Raw genomic sequence first — 22,445 nt, 5'->3', positions numbered from 1 at the left:
CCAGGCGTGACTAGAAATATAGAAAGCTGATTCACTGACACACTTCAGAGGAAGATGGCTGAGCCTGTAAAAGGTGCTCCAGCTTTAGCGTCGGGCACTCGTCACTCGGGTATTCCACCAGCTCCTGCCCCACCTGCACTCTGGCGACAACGCACACAGTGACGAGCCACTACCGCCCAGAGCCACAGGGAACCGGAAGGAAAGCACTGCTTCCTCCCAGAGTTCACAGTCTGGCTGGGGAGACCACAGGACAGGAATAAACAGAAAATAACCATGTTAAGCTCCAACACTGTTTTGGTAAAGGTAGGAAACAAGAACTTTCCTAGGCTGCTGGTGGGAATGTAAAATAGTACAATGTATCTCGCATTACAGGTGAAAAACCTTAAAATATGTGCACATCACTTGACCCAGCAACCTTATTGCTAGAAACAGATAGTCATCAAAAATGTATGCTGTAGGGGACTTCCCTGGTGGCCCAATGGCTAAGATTCCACACTCCCAATGCAGGGGGCCTGGGTTCAATCCCTGGTCATGACATTAGATTAATACACACCATAACTTAAGAGTTCATAGGTCCCAACTAAAGATCCCACATGCTGCAATGAAGAGCAAATATCCCGAGTGCCGTGGCTAAGACCCAGCACAGCCCAATAAATAAATAAATACACAATTTCGAAAAAAAAAAAAAAGTCTGCATGGCACAACTAAGAGTTTGCATGCCACAACTGAGGCAGCAAGGATCAAAGATCCCACATGCCGCAACTGGGACCTGGCACAGCCAAGTAAATATTTTTTAAAAGTATGCTGCAGAATTGATAGTAATCAATATACATACCAGGTTTCTGTCGGCGTGGTCTTCTCTTTACTCGAGGACCAATTCCTTGTCCTTCCTTCCAACCCATTTTTCTTAGCAATTCAAAACCAACAGATAATCTAGGATATCAAGGTACCAACAATGAACTTTTTAAAACACCAAGGAACAGCAGGAAACAAGCAACTCATGTATCTGCCATGCCTGAGCCCTTCTCCCATCCCTGTTAGGACTGCATGGCCCTGCTGTTCTCACTACAGCTGACTGACCTTGGGGAAGTCCATCAGATGCCTCCTCTCCCAGGGCTTTGGGACAGGCACACAGATGCCAAGCATGTGGCCTGGGAAGACATGATGGTCTGAGGTTGCCAAATCAGGCCACATGCCCAGGAGCAGAACAAGGAGGTATGCAGAATGGGAGGGTAGAATGAGGAGAGACTCCTTAAAATTGTGAGGCAGGGGGTCAGAGGGAAGCTGCACCAGCTCCTAATAGCTCTGCAGCCTCCAGTAACACAGCCAGTGGCTAGAGTTCTAGAGTATGCCATGTAGTAACAGCACAAGGTCCTTTTAGCAAAACCCCCTTTTGTACTCAAGCTAGGCTAAGAGGGCTTCTCCTACTTGCAGCCAAATTAACCTTAATTAAGATTCAGTTCAGTTCAGTCACTCCGTCGTGTCTGACTCTTTGCGACACCATGAATCGCAGCACGCCAGGCCTCCCTGTCCATCACCAACCCCCGGAGTTCACTCAGACTCACATCCATCGAGTCAGTGATGCCATCCAGCCATCTCATCCTCTGTCGTCCCCTTCTCCTCCTGCCCCCAAATCCCTCCCAGCATCAGGGTCTTTTCCAATGAGTCAACTCTTCGCATGAGATGGCCAAAGTACTGGAGTTTCAGCTTTAGCATCATTCCTTCCAAAGAAATCCCAGGGCTGATCTCCTTCAGAATGGATTGGTTGCATCTCCTTGCAGTCCAAGGGACTCTCATGCAAAATGCCAGGCTGGATAAATCACAAGCTGGAATCAAGACTGCCAGGAGAAATATCAACAGCCTCAGACATGCAGATGATACCACATTAATGGCAGAAAGTGAAAAGGAACTAAAGAGCCTCTTGATGAGGGTGAAAGAGGAGAGTGAAAAAGCTGGCTTAAAATTCAACATTCAAAAAATGAAGATCATGGTGGCCAGTCCTATCACCTCATGGCAGATAGATGGGGAAAATGTGGAAACAGTCTCAGATTTCATTTTCTTGGGATCCAAAATCAATGCGGACGGTGACTGCAGCCATGAAATTAAAAGATGCTTGCTCCTTGGAAGAAAAGCTATGACCAATCTAGACAGTGTATTTAAAAGAGCCATCACTTTGCCAACAAAGGTCCATCTAGTCAAAGCTATGATTTTTCCAATAGTCATGTATGGATGTGAGTATTGGACCATAAGGAAGGCTGAGCACCAAAAAATTGATGCTTTCGAACTGTGGCGCTGGAGAAGACTCTTGAGAGTCCCTTGGACAGCAAGGAAACCAAACCAGTCAATCCTAAGGGAAATCAATCCTGAATATCCTTTGGAAGGACTGGTGCTAAAGCTGAAGCTCCAATACTCTGGCCGCATGATACAAAGAGCCAACTCACTGGAAAAGATTGAGGGCAAGAGGAGAAGGTGAGTAACAGAGGATGAGATGGCTGGAAGGCATCACTGACTCAATGGACATGAGTTTGAGCAAACTCAGGGAGATAGTGAAGGACAAGGAAGCCTGGCGTGCTGCAGTTCATGGGGTTGCAAAGGGTTGGACATGACTGAGCGACTAAACAACAAGATTATCATACATAGGCAAGGCAGTGATGCCAAGATCAGAGAAGTCAGAATTAAACTCTTCTAGGGATGTCCCTGGCCGTCCAGCAGCTAGGACTCTGAGCTCCCGATGCAGGGGACTGGTTTCCAACCCTGGTTAGGGAACGAGATCACACATGCCACAACCAAAGATCCCACAGTGAGTGTGTGAAAGTCGCCCAGTCGTGTCCTACTCTTTGTGACCCCATGGACTATGCTGTCCATGGCATTCTTCAGGCCAGAATACTGGAGTGGGTAGCCTTTCCCTTCTCCAGGGGATCTTCTCAACCCAGGGATCGAACCCAGGTCTCCTGCATTGCAGGGGGATTCTCTACCAGCTGATCCCACAAGCTGCAACTAAAAGAGCCTGCATGTCAAGATCAAGGGTCCTGGAAGCCTCAACCAAGACCCACTGCAGCCACATAAATGGATTAATTACAAAAAAATCCTTCTTACTTCGCTGGTGTTATCAGGTCATCAAGCAAAGTGGCTCCAGGAATAGGGGCAGTAGCCGCTGCTAACTGCCGGGCCTTTTCTCGTATCCGATCTTTGGTTTTAGAAGCAAAATCATCTGTGGTAACGATTGATTTAGGTGCTATCCCAAATTCACTAAGATCCTTAAAAAAAAAAAGACAAACAGAATTACTCACATTATTTGGAAAGTAATTAAGTATGATACATCACATGGCTTTATTTCTCTGAAAAAAAAAAAAAGTTAAAACTACGAAACTGAGTTAAGGATCAGCAGAGAAGCTGATTTTCACAGTGATTTTGGATAAGTTAAGGCCAGCGGCCAACAACAAAGTTGCTTGACAGTGGCTGCTCAGTGAAGCCACTAGAGGCAATGCCATGCTAGGAAGACAGGAAGTAAGGGCTGTATTGTTTGTTCTTCTTGGACAATATCTCAAAGGTCAGTGTGAAGAGGGTAATTTTAGAGTCGCAGTCAGCAAGTATTCAGGAGCACCTCTGTGCCAGGCTTAGTGTTAGGAGCTTTTGCATTTAGTGAAGCAGTTACCGTTGGCAGCCTGTCCAACAACCAAGGCCCTTTCCTCTTTCCCCACGCCCTGAGGCTGTCCAGGCACCAGCCTTGCTCTGAGCCACCGTGCACTTCAGGATTGGTGTCTCTGGTGGGGTACGGAGGGTTCAGGAGATGGGCAGTGGTTCATGTCTTATCTAAGCCAGGCATTCTGATCCCATTTTCCCTGCCAGGGACTGCTTTAAGAATGGGTATAAGAGAATTCACCAGAGCAGATGTGAGGGAAAACCACCAGATGGTTTCTTTGCTCTCAAGAAAAGATTCCAAGAAGAAAGTCCTCCTTCCACTGGGTAATGTCATCACAAATGTGCCACCTCGAACTACCACAGCCACCTCACAACGGCAAAGAGAGCTCATGTAAGGACAAGCTGACGTGCAGAAGATTACTATGAACCTGGGACCCTGCTGACATCCAGACTTGTTTCATTAGATAGGCTTCCTCATAGATTATGCAGGTCAAACAGGAAAAGGGCCACCCCTGGCCTTTCACCTGCAGCCTAAAGCATGCCCATATAAGCACTTTACTTAATCTTTATCCCAAATGAACCCATGAATAGGTTTTAAAGAACGGGTTTAATTTTACAAGAAAACAGAGCCCAACCTTTGGGCTGCAGGACCACTTTAGAACCCCCCACTGTTTACCCTAAGAAGCTGGTGGTCTTGGTCGCTTTAATGAGACACGCAAATGCCTGCGTGGGACTTCCTTTCACTTCTTTCTCCAGTCATTTACTCCTCCTTAAACAGCAGTATGGCATCACCAACTCAATGGACATGAGTTTGGGTGAACTCTGGGAGTTAGTGATAGACAGGGAGGCCTGGCGTGCTGCGGTTCATGGGGTCACAAAGAGTCGGACACAACTGAGCGACTAAACTGAACTGAACTGAAACAGCAGTATGTGTTTTAAGAGTCGCTGTGGAAGGCTATGGACTCAGCTCAGCAGACGTTGCACTTTTGGGGCAATTGGGGCATTTTCAAGTAAATTTGCCAATATATGACCTTCTGCTTACACTCTTGACTTTAGAAACTGGCACTAGCCTGTTCAGGCAGTACACCAATGAACGAGAATCCATTCACATACAGGGCACTATAAAGTCCAAATACCGAAAAGATAAAATCTTACAAAGAGGAGATCATACACTGGACGTTCTAGGAAGAGAGAAGGTGCTACAGCAACCACCCACCCATATCCCACTGGCAAAGTGGTGGTTATAGTTCTGCACACCCACCTCTTCATCCATAAAATCTTCGGGACCAAGAACAGACTTGTCTGCTCTGTTCTGTCGTGAAGACACGAAGGAAGAGGGTGTCCATCCTTGAAAGAAAAGAGTTTAGAACATTATAATCATAGATGGTATTTTGGTTTATGACTAAATAACACATATGACGGAGAAGGCAATGGCACCCCACTCCAGTACTCTTGCCTGGAAAATCCCATGGACGGAGGAGCCTGGTGGGCTGCAGTCCATGGGGTCGCTAAGAGTCGGACACGACTGAGCGACTTCACTTTCACTTTTCACTTTCATGCATTGGAGAAGGAAATGGCAACCCACTCCAGTGTTCTTGCCTGGAGAATCCCAGGGACGGGGGACCCTGGTGGGCTGCTGTCTATGGGGTCGCACAGAGTCGGACACGACTGAAGTGACTTAGCAGCAGCAACACATATGGAATTGAAACCTCCAATAACTACAAATTCTCAGTGACTTCTCAGCTCACTGCTTATATAGACACAATTAGGCCACATAAACTTATTAATTTCCAAGTGCCCTGTTGTCAGAACTTAGGGGATACAGTGAGAAATTCTTCTTTCCCCAGAAGAATTTGCAACCAAGAGAAATCAAATTATACACTGAAACTTAAACAGTGGGTTGGACACGACTGAGTGACTGAACTGAACTGAGACGATTGAACAGAGAGAACTCCAAGGACTTAGAGGAACATGGAGCCACAACATGGCAGGAGCCTGGGTTCCTGAGCCAGCAATTCAAAAGGAGGCTCCCAGAAGAGTCATCAGAGCGAAAAACACACACTCCCTTACTCTCTCATGTGCAGGAACCCTTCGTCTTTGAGTCCTCAGCTCAGAGCTCTGTGCCTGGAGCACAGCGGGATCATCGGACTACCTGATGGTTGAGTGGATGAAAAGCTGCATGGATAAAGAGCGTTCGGGCCCTGAGCCTTTGGAGTGGGAGCACTGATTCCAAGATCTTAGACTACCAGGGAACTAACCCTAGAGAATATCAAACAGTGAGAACTCACACAAAGGAAACCACTTGAATACAAGAGCTGGCATCACCCAACCTCCAGTAGCACCCTGTGCAGAACGCCTCATCTAAACAACAAACAAAACAAAAATACAAACCCGATCATCAGCAGACAGGATTACCACCTCCCTCAGCCTTGGCCATCAGAGAAAAAACAAACAAAAACTCAGCACAGATCTCACCCTATACAAGCTTACACAAACCACTGGACCAACCTTAGGAGGGCAGAAACCAAAAGGAAGAAAGAATTCAACCTTGAAGCCTGGGAAAAGGAGACCTCAAACACAATAAGTTTAAAAAAATAATAATGAAAAGGCAGAGAAATACTACACAAATGAAGGAACAAACTAGAAACACAGAAATCCAAATAAATGAAGAGGAAATAGGCAAACTATCCGAAAAAGAATTCAGAATAACGACAGTAAAGATGATCAAAAACCTTGAAAACAAAACGGAGAAAATGCAAGAATCAATTAACAAAGACCTAGAAGAATTAAAGAATAAACATGCAGAAACAAACAACACAATTATTGAAATTAAAAATACTCTAGAAGGAATCAATAGCAGAATATCTGAAGCAGAAGGACAAATCGGTGAGCTGGAAGATAAAATGGTGGAAGTAATTTCTGAAGAACAGAATAAAGTAAAAAGAATAAAAAGAACTGAGGACAGTCTCAGAGACCTCTGCAACAATATCAAATACACCAACATTCGAATTACAGGGGTCCCAGAAGAAGAAGAGGAAAAGAAAGGGTATGAGAAAAATTTCAAAGAGATTATAGTTGAAAAATTTCCCAACATGGAAAAGGAAAGAGTCAATCAAATCCAAGAAGCACAAAGAGTCCCATACAGGATAAACCCAAGGAGAAACACACCAAGACACATACTAATCAAACTAACAAAGACTAAACACAAAGAAAGAATATTAAAACCAGCAAGGGAGAAGCAACAAGTAACATACAAGGGAAACCCATACTCTTAACAGCTGATCTTTCAGCAGAAACTCTGCAGGCTAGAAGGGAATGGCAGGATATTTTTAAAGTACTGAAAGGGAAAAATCTACCACCAAGATTACTGTACCTGGCAAGGATCTCATTCAAAATTGATGGAGAAATAAAAAGCTTTTCAGACAAGCAGAAGTTAAGAGAACTCAGTACCACCAAACCAGCTTTACAACAAATGTTAAACGGACTTATATAGTCAAGAAATACAAGAGAAGAAAAAAGATCTACAAAATCAACCCCAAACAATTAAGAAAATGGCAATCAGAACATATATATCAATAATTACTTTCAATGTAAATGGATTAAAAGCTCCAACCAAAAGACACAGACTGGCTGAATGGATACAAAATCAGGACCCATATATATGCTGTCTATAAGAAACCCACTTCAGACCTCAAGACACATATAGACTGAAAGTGAGAGGATAGAAAAAATGTATTCCATGCAAATGGGAAGCAAAGAAAGCTGGAGTAGCAATCCTCATATCAGACAAAATAGACCTTAAAATAAAGAAGATTACAAGAGATAAGGAAGGACACTAAATAAATAATGATCAAGGGATATAAGAGGAAAACATAATAATTGTAAATATCTATGCACCCAACATAGAAGCACCTCAGTACATAAGACAAACACTAATAGACATAAAAGCAGAAATTCACAGTAACACAATAATAGTAGGAGACTTTAACACCCCACTCACACCAATGGACAGATCATCAAAACAGAAAATTAATAAGGAAACACAAGTCTTAAATGATACATTAGATGAGACAGATCTCATTGATATCTTCATGACATTCCATCCAAATGCAGAAGAATACACCTTCTTCTCAAGTGCATATGGAACATTTTCCAGGAGACATCATCACATCGTGGGTCACAAATCAAACCTCAGTAAGTTTAAGAAAAGTGAAATCATATCAAGCATCTTCTCCAACCACAACACTATGAGACTAGATATCAATTACAAGAAAAAAACTGTAAGAAACACAAACATATGGAGATTAAATAACACATTTCTAAGGAACCAGCAGGTTACTGAAGAAATCAAAAGGGAAATAAAAAAATTTCTAGAAACAAATGACAATGAAGACAGGACAACTCAAAACCTATAGGATGCAGGAAAAGCAGTTCTAAGAGGAACTGCTACTGCTGCTGCTAAGTCGCTTCAGTCGTGTCCGACTCTGTGCGACCCCACAGACGGCAGCCCACCAGGCTCCCCTGTCCCTGGGATTCTCCAGGCAAGAACACTGGAGTGGGTTGCCATTTCCTTCTCCAATGCATGAAAGTGAAAAATGAAAGTGAAGTCACTCAGTCGTATCCGACTCTTAGCGACCCCACGGACAGCAGCCCACCAGGCTCCTCCGTCCATGGGATTTTCCAGGCAAGAGTACTGGAGTGGAGTGCCATTGAAAGTTCATAGCAAAACAATCCTACCTCGAGAAACAAGAAAAACATCAAATAGACAACCTAACTTTACACCTAAAACAACTGGAAAAAGAAGAACAAAAAACACCCAAAATTAGTAGAAGGAGAGAAATCATAAAGGTCGAAGCAAAAATAAATTTAAAAGAAATGAAAGAAACAATAGTAAAGATTAATAAAACTAAAAGCTGATTCTTTGAGATGATAAACAAAATTGACGAACCTTTAGCCAGACTCATCAAGAAAAAAAGAGAGAAGAATCATATCAACAAAATTAGAAATGAAAAAGGAGAGGTTACAACAGACAATGCAGAAATACAAAGTATTATCAGAGACTACTATGAACAACCATATGGCAATAAAATGGATAACCTGGAAGAAATGGACAGATACTTAGAATAGGTCAATCTTCCAAGACTGAACCAGGAAGAAATAAAAATTATGAACAACACAATTACAAGCACTGAAATTGAAGCTGTGATCAAAAATCTCCTAAAAAACAAAAGCCCTGGACCAGATGGCTTCACAGGAGAATTCTATCAAACATTTATAGAAAAGCTGATGCCTATCCTTCTAAAACTCTTTCAAAAGATTGCAGAGTAAGGAACACTTCCAAACTCATTCTACAAGGCCACCATCACCCTGATACCAAAATCAGACAAAGACAACACAATAAAAGAAAAGTACAGGCCAATATCACTGATAAACACAAATGCAAAAATCCTCAACAAAATTGTAGCAAACAGAATTCAGCAACACATCAAAAAGCTCATACACCATGATCGAGTTGGGTTTATTCCAGGAATGCAAGGATTCTTCAATATACACAAATCAATCAGTGTGACACACCATACTAACAAAGTGAAAGATAAAAACCATGTGATCATCTCAATAGATGCAGAAAAAGTCTCTGACAAAATTCAGCACCCATTTATGATTAAAACTCTTCAAAAAATGGGCATAGAAGGAACCTATCTCAACATAGTAAAGGCCATATATGATAGGCCTACAGCAAACATTATACTCAATGGTGAAAAACTGAAAGCATTCCCCCTAAGATCAGGAACAAGACAAGGGTGTCCACTTTCACCACTATTATTCAACGTAGTTCTGGAAGTCCTAGCTACAGCAATCAGAAAAGAAAAAGAAATAAAAGGAATCCAGATCGGAAAAGAAGTAAAGCTCTCACTGTTTGCAGATGACACGATGCTGTACACAGACAACCCTAAAGATAGTATCAGAAAATTACTAGAGCTAGTCAGGGAATTTAGCAAAGTTGCAGGATACAAAATCAATACACAGAAATCACTTGCATTTCTATATACTAACAATGAAAAATCAGAAAGAAAAATTAAGGAATCAATCCCATTTACCATTTCAACAAAAAGAATTAAATATCTAGGAATAAACTTGCCTAAGGAGACAAAAGAACTGTACACAGAAAATTATAAGACACTGATGAAAGAAATCAAAGACAACATAAACAGATAGATATTCCATGTTCCTGGATAGGAAGAATCAATATTGTGAAAATGACTATACTACCAAATGCAATCTACAGATTCAGTGTGATCCCTATCAAACTACCAATGGCATTTTTCACAGAACTAGAACAAAAAATTTCACAATTCATAAGGAAATACAAAAGACCTCAAATAGCCAAAGCAGTCTTGAGAAAGAAGAATGGAGCTGGAGGAATCAACCTTCCTGACTATTATACTACAACCTTCCCAATTATACTACAAAGCTACAGTCATTAACGCAGTATGGTACTGGCACAAAAACAGAAATCTAGACCAACAGAACAAGACAGAAAGCCCAGAAATAAACCCATGCACCTATGGGTGCCTTATTTTTGACAAAGAAGGCAAGAATATACAATAGAGCAAAGGCACCCTTTTCAATAAATGGCGCTGGGAAAACTGGACAGCTACGTGTAAAAGAATGAAATTAGAACACTTCCTAACACCATACACAAAGATAAACTCAAAATGGATTAAAGACCTAAATGTAAGACCTGAAACGATAAAACTCTTAGAGGAAAACATAGGCGGAACACTCGATGACATAAATCAAAGCAAGATCCTCCATGACCCACCTCCTACAGTAACGGAAATAAAAACCAAAGTAAACAAGTGGGACCTGATTAAACTTAAAAGCTTTTGCACAGCAAAGGAAACCATAAGCAAGGTGAAAAGACAACCCTCAGAATGGGAGAAAATAGCAAATGAAACAACAGACAAAGGATAAATTTCCAACATATACAAGCAGCTCATACAACTCAATGCCAGAAAAACAACCCAATCAAAAAGTGGGAAAAAGACCTAAACAGACATTTCTCCAAAAAAGACATACAGATGGCTGACAAACACATGAAAAGATGCTCAACATCGCTCATTATTAGAGAAATGCAAATCAAAACCACAATGAGATATCACCTCACACTGGTCAGAATGGCCATCATCAAAAAGTCTACAAACAATAAATGCTTGAGAGGGTATGAAGAAAAGGGAAAGCTTTTGCACTGCTGGTGGGAATGTAAACTGATGCAGTCACTGTGGAAGACAGTATGGAGATTCCTTAAAATACTAGGAATAAAACCACCATATGACCCAGCAATCCCACTCCTAGGCATATACCCTGAGGAAACCAAAATTCAAAAAGACACATATACCCCCATTGTTCATTGCAGCACTATTTACAGTAGCCAGAACATGGAGGCAACCTAGATGTCCATCGACAGATGAATGGATAAAGAAGTTGTGGTACATATACACAATGGAATATTACTCAGCCATAAAAACAAATGCATTTGAGTCAGTTCTGATGAGGCGGATGAACCTAGAACCTATTATACAGAGTGAAGTGAGTCAGAAAGAGAAAGAGAAAAAATCGTATTCTAATGCAGATATATGGAATCTAGAGAAATGATACTGAAGAATTTATTTACAGGGCAGCAATGGAGAAACAGACATAGAGAAGAGACTTATGGACATGGGGAGAGGGGAGGAGAGGGTGAGATGTATGGAAAGAGTAACATGGAAACTTACATTACCATACATAAAATAGATAGCCAAAGGGAATTTGCTATATGGCTCAGGAAACTCAAACAGGGGCTCTGCGTCAACCTAGAGGGGTGGGATGGGGCAGGAGATGGGAGGGAGGTTCAAAAGGGAGGGGATATATGTATACCTATGGCTTATTCATGTTGAGGTCTGACAGAAAACAACAAAATTCTGTAAAACAATTATCCTCAATAAAAAAATAAATTAAAAAAAAACAAAGTTGGAGGATGTGAAGCGCACGGTGGACCTGAGCAGCCACCTGGCCAAGGTGACGGCCGAGGTGGTCCTGGCGCACGCGGGCAGCGGCTCCTCGCCCCGCACCGCCTCCTTAAAAAAAAAAAAACAAAAAAACAAAGTTAAACAGTGAAAGGAACCCAACTAGATCTGAGAAGAAAGATGTAAGATCACCTTAAAAGGAAGGACATCTCTAAGACCACCAGGATAGCAAAATACACTAATATATCAAGGGGCTTCCCTGGTGGCTCAGCAGTAAAGAATCTGCCTGCAATTCAGGAGCCGCAGGAGACACGGGTACAATCCCTGGGTTGGGAAGATCCCCTGGAGGAAAGCATGGCAACCCACTCCGGTATTCTTGCCTGGAGAATTGTGTGGACAGAGGAGCCAGGCAGGCTACAGTCCATTGGGTTGCAAAGAGTCAGACACGACTGAAGCAACTTAACACACACACACTAACATATCAAAGAAACACTACGTCAGGTGCACTAGTCAGCCATGAAAGGATGCAACCTGGTTAGTCTAAGGGTGGGTTTCCCTGGTGGTTCAGACAGTAAAGAATCCGCTGGCAGTGCGGGAGACCTGGGCTCAATCCCTGGGTTGGGGTGATCCCTTGGAGGGGGAAATGGCAACCCACTCCATCATTCTTGCCTGGAGAAGCCCATGGACAGAGGAGTCTGGCGGGGTATAGTCCATGGGGTCGCAAAGAGTCAGACACGACTGAGCAAGCTAGCATAGCACAGTCTAAGGTCAGCAATGGCCATCCATACCAGGCCCCCAACTCCATCAAATTCCCGAGTCCTATAACTAACACCCCTGTTCCCCACTCATGGTTACCAAGGCTGTGCTGTGCCTGCAGAGAGAAATTGCACTGGAGGTCAAATTTATCCATAACCCTCTAAGATAAACTGTTTTAATTTTCTCTCACGTCCCTTCTGACTTCTGCCAGAGTCTTGAGGAGCTGAGGAGTATGGAGCAGACCTATACCCAGTATGTGGGTGGAGCAGGCTTCCAGGACAATTTGGGAGGAACTCCAGGAGAGTGAAGATCAGCTCTCCCAGGGAATACACTGGGCCGGGCAGCTTCCCCATTTTGGATTCCTACAGTCTTTGCCCTGTAGCTGCACAGTGCTTGAATCTGTCACTCCCAAAGGTAAGGAGATATTCCATTGTATTAACATATCACAGTCTATCTGTGAAGACTAATCATTTGAGCTGGTCTTACTTTTTAATTATAATATACATACAGCCATAATTATAGCCATCAGCAGTGTACTCGTATATTTCTTTCTTCACCAGCCCTACTGCCATTTTTAACATTTTATAAATATGCTTCTTTAATAGTGCCTTAGTTATTTAATTTTGCTTTCCATAACAATAAAGCTGAACATTCTATGTAGCATTTCTGGAGTAAACTGTTCAAATACTTTGATCATTTGCTCACTGAATTGATCTTTATACATCCTTGATATTGAACTTTAAACCATCTTATTTACCCTAATTATTTTTCTTACCTGCTTTCTACCTTCCACTTTCTTGTATTGTTTTCCATCTTTATTTTACTATCATTGTTATGTATGAGTAATTTTTTTAAAAAATCTATGACAGATTTGGCTCATCTTGTTCTTAATAATTGCTAGGTGAGTTAACCAGTCATTTTAATTCATATTTGATATACGTAAGTCATTTTCTTTCAGTTTCTCTGTTAAAACATTTTTTAAAAACATACATTAAACAGTACAGAATTTACGATGTTGCATAATGTAAAAAATTTGGTTGATTTTTCTTTTCTCCAGGTGGACAACATGTACTAACAGGTGATACTGTGGACCCCAGGGTCAAGACCTGCCGTGTCTTCACCCACAGAATAGCTGTGACACCTGCCCTCCTTAGGCACTGAGTCACGTGAGGTGATGGTGCCGAGTGACTGCATGAGAGCCCTGCCCGAGGTGAGACAGAGTAGAAACCAGAAGTCACCATCATCATTTAATCACCTGGTTTCGTGGTGCTGTGCTAAGTCACTCAGTCGTGTCTGACTCTCTGTGACCCCATGGACTGTAGCCCACCAGGCTCCTATGTCCATGGGATTCTCCAGGCAAGAATACTGGAGTGGGTTGCCGTTTCCTCCTCCAGGGGATCTTCCCGACCCAGGGATTGAACCCTCATCTCTTAGGTCTCCTGTATTGGCAGGTGGGTTCTTTACCAGTAGTGCCACCTGGGAAGTCGTTATCTGGTTAGGATGTATCTATTTTTTTTTAAGTCAAACCTTCAGGTTGTAATCAATAAACAACACACAAGTTCACTCTGGAAACATCCAAAGAACACAAACGACTACAGTATACTGACTGGGTTGGCCAATGCCTTTCCATTACACTGTGCGGGAAAACCCAAACAAACTTTTCAGCTAACCCTATACTAACATGTTTTTTAAAGTTTTTTTATAGGGGGCATTGCTGGGGGTGGGGGTGAGGGGGGCAGAGGAGTGAAAATCTTATTATATTTCAATCACTTGCTTTAGCCATACAGTAGCCGTAATTAAGAAAATCCTACCTTCTTTTGAGCCAACAGTGTTGAAGTAACCAGCAGAGAAACCTCCACTAAAGGCTCCATGAAATCGTTTATACCTTCCTTTTTCATCTCTGACGGTCTGATCCTGGAGAGGAATCGGCTTCTTTGGTCTCTCACCTGAAAAAGAAAAAAAAATTTTTTTTGAATGAGAGAGAAGGCGGTGGAAGGTTATAGAGGATTTAGGGCAAAGATCACTGTTTCCTTTATTTATTTTTTGGCCACGCCACACAGTTCACAGAAGTTCAGTCCCCTGACCAGGGATCCAACCCAGGTCCCCCACAGTGGAAGCACTGAGTACTACCCACTGGACTGCCAGAGAAGTCCGAAAGATCATTTCTTTAAACATAATGAATTGTTCACTTCTTGTAGTTTCAAATATAATTCAAGTTGCTTTTCCTAGATTTTAATAGAGTGTGTAGCTTAGGAAACAATATATTTTATCAATTAAAACAATATATTTAATATTTTATATATATTTTCTTTATAGTTCTAAGAAAAATTCTAGATATCTCTTTTAATATTTATATTAGAAATATGTTTTAACAAAAATGGCCTGATTTTCCCACTAAGTTCCATTATAAAACTGAATCACACTGGGGCAAGGGTTCCAGCCCATGGAGGTGAAACATGCTGGCAGTCAGGCAGGCAAGCTGCTGGAGTGGCCCAGGGCGTGCAGAGAAGCACTTCTACATCTCTTCTGGAAATTCATGGTATCCCTGAGTCCAGAATTTTCCCACTGATATTGCCCATTTTCCCCGAAGCTTAAGTTTCCTTATTTCTGGAACTCTCTTGATTCCACAGTTTTATTGTTGTTGTTTAGTTGCTAAGTTGTGTCTAACTCTTTGCAACCCCATGGACTACAGTTACTGTTCTTTAAATGTATTACTTTTCCTACTTTGTCGGAAAGGGCTGAGTTGCTAAATCATACAAACTAGTGAGTGAGTGTTAGTAGCTCAGTCCTGTCGGACTCTTTGGAACCCCATGGTAGCCCACCAGGCTCCTCTGTCCATGGGATTCTCCAGGCAAGAATCCTGGAGTGGGTAGCCATTCCCTTCTCCGGGGGATCTTCCCAACCAGGGATCAAACCTGGGTCTCCTGCATTGCAGGTAGATTCTTCACCGTCTGAACCACCAAGGAAGTCCAACAAAATATTACACAAACAAAAAAGGAATTTAAAACATTTTAGCCTTTGGGCTTCTCTGGCTTAAGCCCAGTGGTTAAGACTCTGGGCTTCCATCACAGGGGCACAGGTTTGATCCCCAGTCAGGGAACTAAGATCCCACATAACATATGTGTTTGTGTGCTTAGTCTCTCAGTTGTGTCTAACTCTTTATGACCCCATGGACTGTAGCCCACCAGGCTCCTCAGTCCATGATTTTCAGCCAAAAAAACCCAAACAAACAAAAATTTCAGCCTCACCTATGAATTCCCTATGTTTAAAGTTTCAGGTACCACAGCACAAAGTACTGCCTAATTTTATCAATTCCAATGAAAATGTCTGTATCTATTGAAAATTAAAAGTAACCATAAAGTTATTTTCAAACATTCAATTCAGAAAGCAAGTTACATAGTAGTTAAGTGCTCCAAGTGGAGTCACAGCAAGCCCACCTTTTACTAGCTCTGCGATTCTGGTCATCTTAACCTCTCTGTGCCTCAACTTCCTCATCTGTAAAATAGAGATGACACTAATAGCAACATCTATTTCATTGAGTTGTTATGCAAATTATATCAGAAAATGCATGTAAACCGCTTGGTAAGAAGAGGGACACACAAATAAATACCTTTAAAGTACCAGCATCTATTGCTATTGGTAGTAGTCAAGGCTACGGTCTTTCCAGCAGACATGTACAGATGTGCAAGCTGGACAGTAAAGAAGACAGAGCACCGAAAAATTGATGCTTTCGAATTGTGGTGCTGGAGAAGACTCTTGAGAGTCCCTTGGAAAGCAAACCAGTCATTCTTAAAAGAAATCAACCTTGAATACTCCTTTGAAGGACTGATGCTGAAGCTGAAGCTACAATATTTTGACACCTGATGCAAACAGCTGACTCATTGTAAAAGATCCTGATGCTAGGAAAGATTGAAGGCAGGAGAAGAGGGTGACAGGATGAAACAGTTGGATAGCATCACCAATTCAATGGAGATGAACTTGGGCAAACTCTGGGAGATGGTGAGGGAGAGGGAAGCCTAGCAAGCTGCATGCAGTCCATGGGATCTCAAAGAGTCGGACACAACGTGGTGACCAACAAAGTAGTAGCACATACAGTAGGTAAGACATGTCCTAAGGCCCTTGGGCACCTGTGACTGCAATAATTAAGCCAGTCACTACTTCTGGATAATGGAACAAAAAGTAAGCAAATGTTTAGCCTCATAGTCCTAAATTCTTACTTGTAGCTTATGGAGGCTTTAGGTCATTTCTAGAATATAACCTACCCTCCTACTTGCTAGGTTTGTGACCTTAGGCAAGTTTCTTGATTTCTCTAAGCCTCAGTCTCCATGACTACAAAATCAGGGTAATAACTAAACCTTGTAGAATGGTGCTAAGGATTAAAAACCACATGTGAGGAGCTGAGCACAGTCGTTGGCCATAGCAAAGCTTGGTTAGTATAAGTTAGAAAGTTCATTTCATTCTCAAGAACTGAATCACAACTTGGGTCCCCCAGTCCACGATTTTCACCATTTCTTAGAAATGCAGCCCACACGCTCCATTACTGCACGCGCACCTGGCACAATTCCAGGCTAAGTTGGAGTGGCGCATCCATGCTGGATAATTCCTAGGTAGGTGGGACTGACTTGTACACCATAGCTCGGTTAGCAGCATCCCTAGCCTGTAACACTAGATGCCAGTAACACCCCTGTCCCAATAAAGCATGACAACCAAAAATGTCTCCAGACATTGCCAAAACTCCCTTGGGGGGCAAATTCATCCCTAGTGGTGAACCACCGGGTTAAGGCAAGAGAGGACAGGTCCCACCAACTCAAGGTTCTGTCTTGCTTGGTTCTCCGGGTACCCTGAGCTGAAAATGGAGATGAGATTGGTCGACAACTAAGCAGAACCCAGCAGCATATGCTGGGGGCCACGCAGTGTGGGAGCCGCTGGGCTCCATGGGGCTCCTGAGCGAGAGGCACCACCTCTAATCACAGCACAAGAAAACTCCAGGGGGAGTGGCATTTTAGGGAGGTCTATGATAATTATCACTACCAATAATAACTACTCCTTTCCTTTCACACATATTATCTCGTTTATCATACCCTGATAAGGATACTCTGATTAAAGAAGTGCCTTAAGTTCCACAACCAATAAGCACAAAACTGAAATCAGATTTCAACACAAGTCAGGGACGCAACCCATTCTGTCCTTTACTTGACCCCCCCAGGAGTTTACTGAGGGTCTTCCGGAGGAAGCAGGTCTGTTCTAGACCTGGGTGTGGAAAACTAAACACAGTTCCACTCCTGTTCCCAGGGCACTCAGAGTCCAGCAGAGGAGACCTGCGTATATAGGAACTGCTCTGACAATGTGCAAGGCCCACAACATCAGAGTCACCCAGAGGCATTCATGCCATCAGTAAACAGTAAACAGAAGGTCTAAAAGGGGAAGGTAAGATGTTAGAGAAAGTCATACAGTCTGACTGGAAGGAAGCCATGGAATATGGAACCAGAAGAGCAGATGGGGGCTTCCCTGGTAGTCCAGTGGTTAAGAATCTGCCTGACAATGCAGGGGACATGCGTTCGATCCCTGCTCCAGGAATATCCCACATGCTGTGGGGCAGCTGAACCCTTGCAACACAACTACTGAGCCCATGCTCTAGAGCCTGTGCTCTGCAACAAGAAGCCACCACAATGAGAAGCCCCTGCACAGCAACAAAGAGTAGCCCCTGCTCGCTGCAACTAGAGAAAGCCTGCACACAGCAATGAAGACCCAGAACAGCCAAAACTAAATAAACACATACATAAGAAGGACAGATGTGCAGCAGCCATGGAACACAGCTGCAGGGTCCAGGTATGTCCTGTGGCTGACTGGGAGTTAAAGACAGTTTTAAGTGGGAGAATCACAGCACCAAGGAAGAAGAAAATGGTCCTAAATTAATCTGAGTGCAGGATGAGCTGGAGATGAGAAGCCAAGTGAATGTATCTAAGGGAAGATAAGATAAGCCCCAAGGCCCCTTTCTTCCAGGCCAGAGCACCTATGTGTCTAAGAGTCTGTGTATACAGATCAGTCATTGTCTCTTTTTTTTTTGAAGGTTCTGTTTCTTTTTTTCAATTGGAGTATAATTGCTTTACAATGTTGTGTTAGTTTCTGTTGCACAACAATGTGAATCAGCTATTTATATATATGTGTGTGTGTATATATATATCCCTCCCAAGCCCCCATCCCAACTCTCTAGGTCATCACAGAGCACTGAGCTAAGCTCCACTGTCTTTTAAGATTTTTTTTTAATGTGGATCATGTTTTAAGTCTTTACTGAATTTGTTACAATATTGCTTGTTTTATGTCTTGGTTTTTTGGCCCCAAGGCACATCGAGTCTTAGCTCTCTGACCAGGGATCAAACCCACACCCCCTGCATTGGAAGGTGAAGTCTTTTAATCACTGGACCATCAGGGAATCCCTTCACTGTCTCTTAACCAATAAAACTTTCTGTCATGGCCAGCAACTTTAATTAAGTAATAGTCTCTCCTCTACCAATGTTTGTCTAACCTGTCACTAAAGTTTCAAAGCAGGAGGTAAAAGTGGTTATTGGTCTAGTATGTTATATTGTAAAAGGTAGTCAGAGTGTGTTTTAACTTCAAAATGCTTAGGTAACGATGAATCAGTCCTCAAAAACTTCTAGTGATGAGAAGATAAAAGATGATTTTAGGCCAGGAAATAAAAAGTTCACTCTACTTCAAAAGACTGGCTAGACCATTAGGCTTCATTCCAGATTCTGTACACCATCAATACAGGAAGAATTAGAAAAATGTAGATCAAATAGTTGATGACTTACAATGTCATTTCACAAGGAAACAACCATGAACAGAAATATAGAAATGATCCAAACTCCTTCCTGACAGGCTATAATAACCTCCACCCATGCGTGTTTAACCCTTCCTCGTTCTGCATACCTAAATTCCAACCAGTTTTCAGGGGGTCCTATCCTGCCTTCTCAGGTTTCTCTGTTAGCTTGTGTAGGTTATTTCTTCTCTACTTGACATACTTTAGCGCTTGTGAATCACATACTTTTGTTTTCAACTAGATTTGAAACTTCTTGAATCAAGTATCTTTGTCAATAAATTCCTTGGGATCATGGGATGATGTGTTTGCCGATACAGCTACTGTGATCTCATGTGTGTATGTGTTCATGCTAAGTCAGTCATGTCCGATTCTTGGTGACCCTATGAACTACAGCCCGCCAGGTTCCTCTGTCCGTGGGATTCCCCAGGCAAGAATACTGGAGGGGGTAGCCATTCCCTTCTTCAGGGGATCTTCTCGACCCAGGGATTGAACCCACATCTTCTGCCACTCCTGAATTGCTGTTAGACTCTTTACCACTGAGCCACTGTGGAGACCCCAAGCAATCTGAGATTGTATTAAAGAAATACAGCCTAAAATAAAGGACTCACCTAGTGATGGCCCCACTTAACCCACACTCTGGTCCCATACTTGGAGAAAAGCTTTGACAAATTAGGGTTGAGGGGACTTTAAACTGAATTTATTAGAGAACTGAGTGTGGTACAGAGATGTCTTAGAGGAAATGCAAGTAAAGTTAAGTCGCTCAGTTGTGTCCGACTCTTTGCGACCCCATGGACTGTAGGCTACCAGGCTCCTCCCATGGGATTTTCCAGGCAAGAGTACTGGATCGGGTTGCCATTTCCTTCTCCAGAGGATCTTCCCCACCCAGGGATCGAACCCGGGTCTTCAGCATTGTAGGCAGACACTTAACCGTCTGAGCCACCAGGAAAGCATAGGAAATGCAAAGGGTGTCTTTAAATACATAAGAAGCTTTCAGGAGACTAGCATTTCTTTGTCTTTTGTACTCAGAGAATAGATACAGGGCCAGCATCTGGCAGAAGTTTCTAATGATTTGAACTGTTTGTAGGGAATAAGAGGGTCATCAGTGGCTATGTCCCAGAAGTACAAACAAGTTGACAGGATGTGGTCAGGGTGGGAAAAAAGGAGTCTGCAAATAACTCCTTGCCCACCATATTTCCTTTGCCTTCCTCCACGGGGCTAGCACTGCCATCAGTCCTAACTGGCTAGTCAATACATAATTTACTGAACAAATCAAGTCATGAAGTGGATCAGACCAGAAACATGGAAGAGAATCTTGCTTCATCTTGCTCTCACCCCTACATTCCACGAGCAAGTTCGCGGTCAGCTCTGCTTTCAAAGTACTCTCAACTCACCACTACTTACCGCCGCCACCATCATCGCCCTAATTTTGCTAATCTCTCTGCTTCGCTCCTGCCCACCCCCAACCGGCCTACTCACAAAATCAAGGATAGAATAAACCTAAAAACATACATCCCTCCTTTGTGTAACCCCTCCCCCATGACTCTTCTACACTTAGTATTAAAATCCAAATTCCCTGACCACACCAAGTAAGGTTCAACCCCCACCTCCTCCTCTGAGATCATCTTCTGCCAGACTCGCCCGGGTGCTGTATGCTCCACCCACAAGAGTCCGGCCTGTTCCTCAATTTGCCAAACTGGCTCCGACTTCAGAGCCTTTGCACTTGCTGTTCGCCTTGCCTAAAATGCTCTTCACCCAAATCTTTGTACCGCTGCTTCCTTTCTCTGTTTCAGGTCTGAACTCAAACGTCCTGTCCTAGGAAAAACATCGCCTGACCACCGCTGCTTCCCTAACTCGGCTCTCACACCAACCTATCTGTCATCTTTCTGTTTCCCATCCCTCCGGGCCTTTCATCCGTCCCTCCAAAACATAAGCACCCCTAAAGCACAGTGCACGCCTTTCTGGTCGCTGTTCCCAGAGCCCGTAGCACGCAACCCTTTTCCCCAGTGCCAGAAAAGGTCTGGCACAGGGTTGAGTGTTTTGGCCCCGAACCCTGGACCCCCAGCCTGTTTGCCAGAGGCCCTGGCGACGAATCTAGCCCGCACCTTCTTCCAGCGGCTCCAGGCCAGTCCCATAGCTGACCAAATCCTCGTCGCTGTCACTGTCCAGCGCCGCCATACTGCTCCCTTCCGGACTCCGCCCCCTTGCTACGGCGGCCTCAAGCGGCCAAATATTTTCCGCGCTTTCTTCTCTGCGAACCGCTAAGAGTTCTAAGCGCGAGTCGTGAAAAGTGCTGACCCCTCCAGGCAAGCTTCTTTCTTGGGATCTGCGCCTAGTGGTTCTCAAACCCGTTTTGTTAGAGGCAGACCCCCGCAGGAGTTGCCGCGGAGGCTTTGGCTGCCACGACGGCCCATCCTAACTGCACCATGTGCCGGTCTGGAGGAGGCGCCTGGGAGAGAGTCGAACGCACCCGGCTGTCCGACTGCTGGTTCTCCAGGAAATCTGCGCACCTCCACACCCCTCCTCAAACCGGTCCAGACCCTTCCCCAACTTCACCTGCTGGCAGACTCTGCTCTCCTCAGTGCTACCACTGTCAATGTGCGGGGAATTTGCCTCTACCCCGACACATGCGCGCCCTATCTGAATATAAAGCCCTTGTTGCTTTAGCCGCTTAGTCGTGTTCCACTCTTTGCCAACCCACGGACTATAGCCTGCCAGGCTCCTCTTTCCGTATAACACCCTTAGGGTTAGTAAGTGCAGTCCCCTTCCAGACCTCTGAAAGGATTCACAGGCAGGGGGTACCCTGATGCCCACGGGGAAGGTAGTTTGGGGCAACACTTGGTCAAAGAGAAAAAAAAAAAAAGAGAGAGAGATCAAAAGAAAAGGAGAAAGAAGGTGGAGGGGGGGGGGCGTAGATGTGGAGCCCTATACCAAGGCCACAGATGCGGAGCCCTGCACCAATCTCATCTCCAGATCTGAGCCTCATAGCAACCGTTGCCATGAGTCTCCCTGTTCTAAACCAGCCTACTCCCTGACCTCATACTAGATAAAAATACCCACCCTATACCACTCTAACAAGTCACCTAATGCCACCCTCCAAATGGGAGTTTTCTTTGTTTTGATGCTATAAAAATGGGCCACTATTCCACCAACCCTTGTCTCTCCAGCCGTCTGCTGTTTCAATAGCATCGACCACTCTATCTTTCTTTTAATTGAAAGATAAT

The 22,445-nt window shown here is 43.5% G+C and overlaps 1 protein-coding gene across 1 annotated transcript in view; it reads right to left on the bottom strand.

Annotated features, from left to right (window-relative positions):
* Positions 1-21,416, bottom strand: part of GPATCH1 (G-patch domain containing 1) — a 55,715-nt gene extending 34,299 nt beyond the window's left edge. Inside the window, 5 exon segments of the mRNA NM_001075778.1 lie at positions 836-933; positions 3,097-3,257; positions 4,904-4,989; positions 14,216-14,350; positions 21,327-21,416. Of these exon segments, the coding sequence (NP_001069246.1) occupies positions 836-933; positions 3,097-3,257; positions 4,904-4,989; positions 14,216-14,350; positions 21,327-21,399 (553 nt within the window). The 5' untranslated portion in view covers positions 21,400-21,416.
* Positions 21,417-22,445: the final 1,029 nt, after the last annotated feature.

The sequence above is a fragment of the Bos taurus genome, chromosome 18 (genome assembly GCF_002263795.3).
Source record: "Bos taurus isolate L1 Dominette 01449 registration number 42190680 breed Hereford chromosome 18, ARS-UCD2.0, whole genome shotgun sequence".
NCBI classification, from domain to species: Eukaryota; Metazoa; Chordata; class Mammalia; order Artiodactyla; family Bovidae; genus Bos; species Bos taurus.
This window is presented reverse-complemented; position numbering and strand designations above follow the sequence as displayed.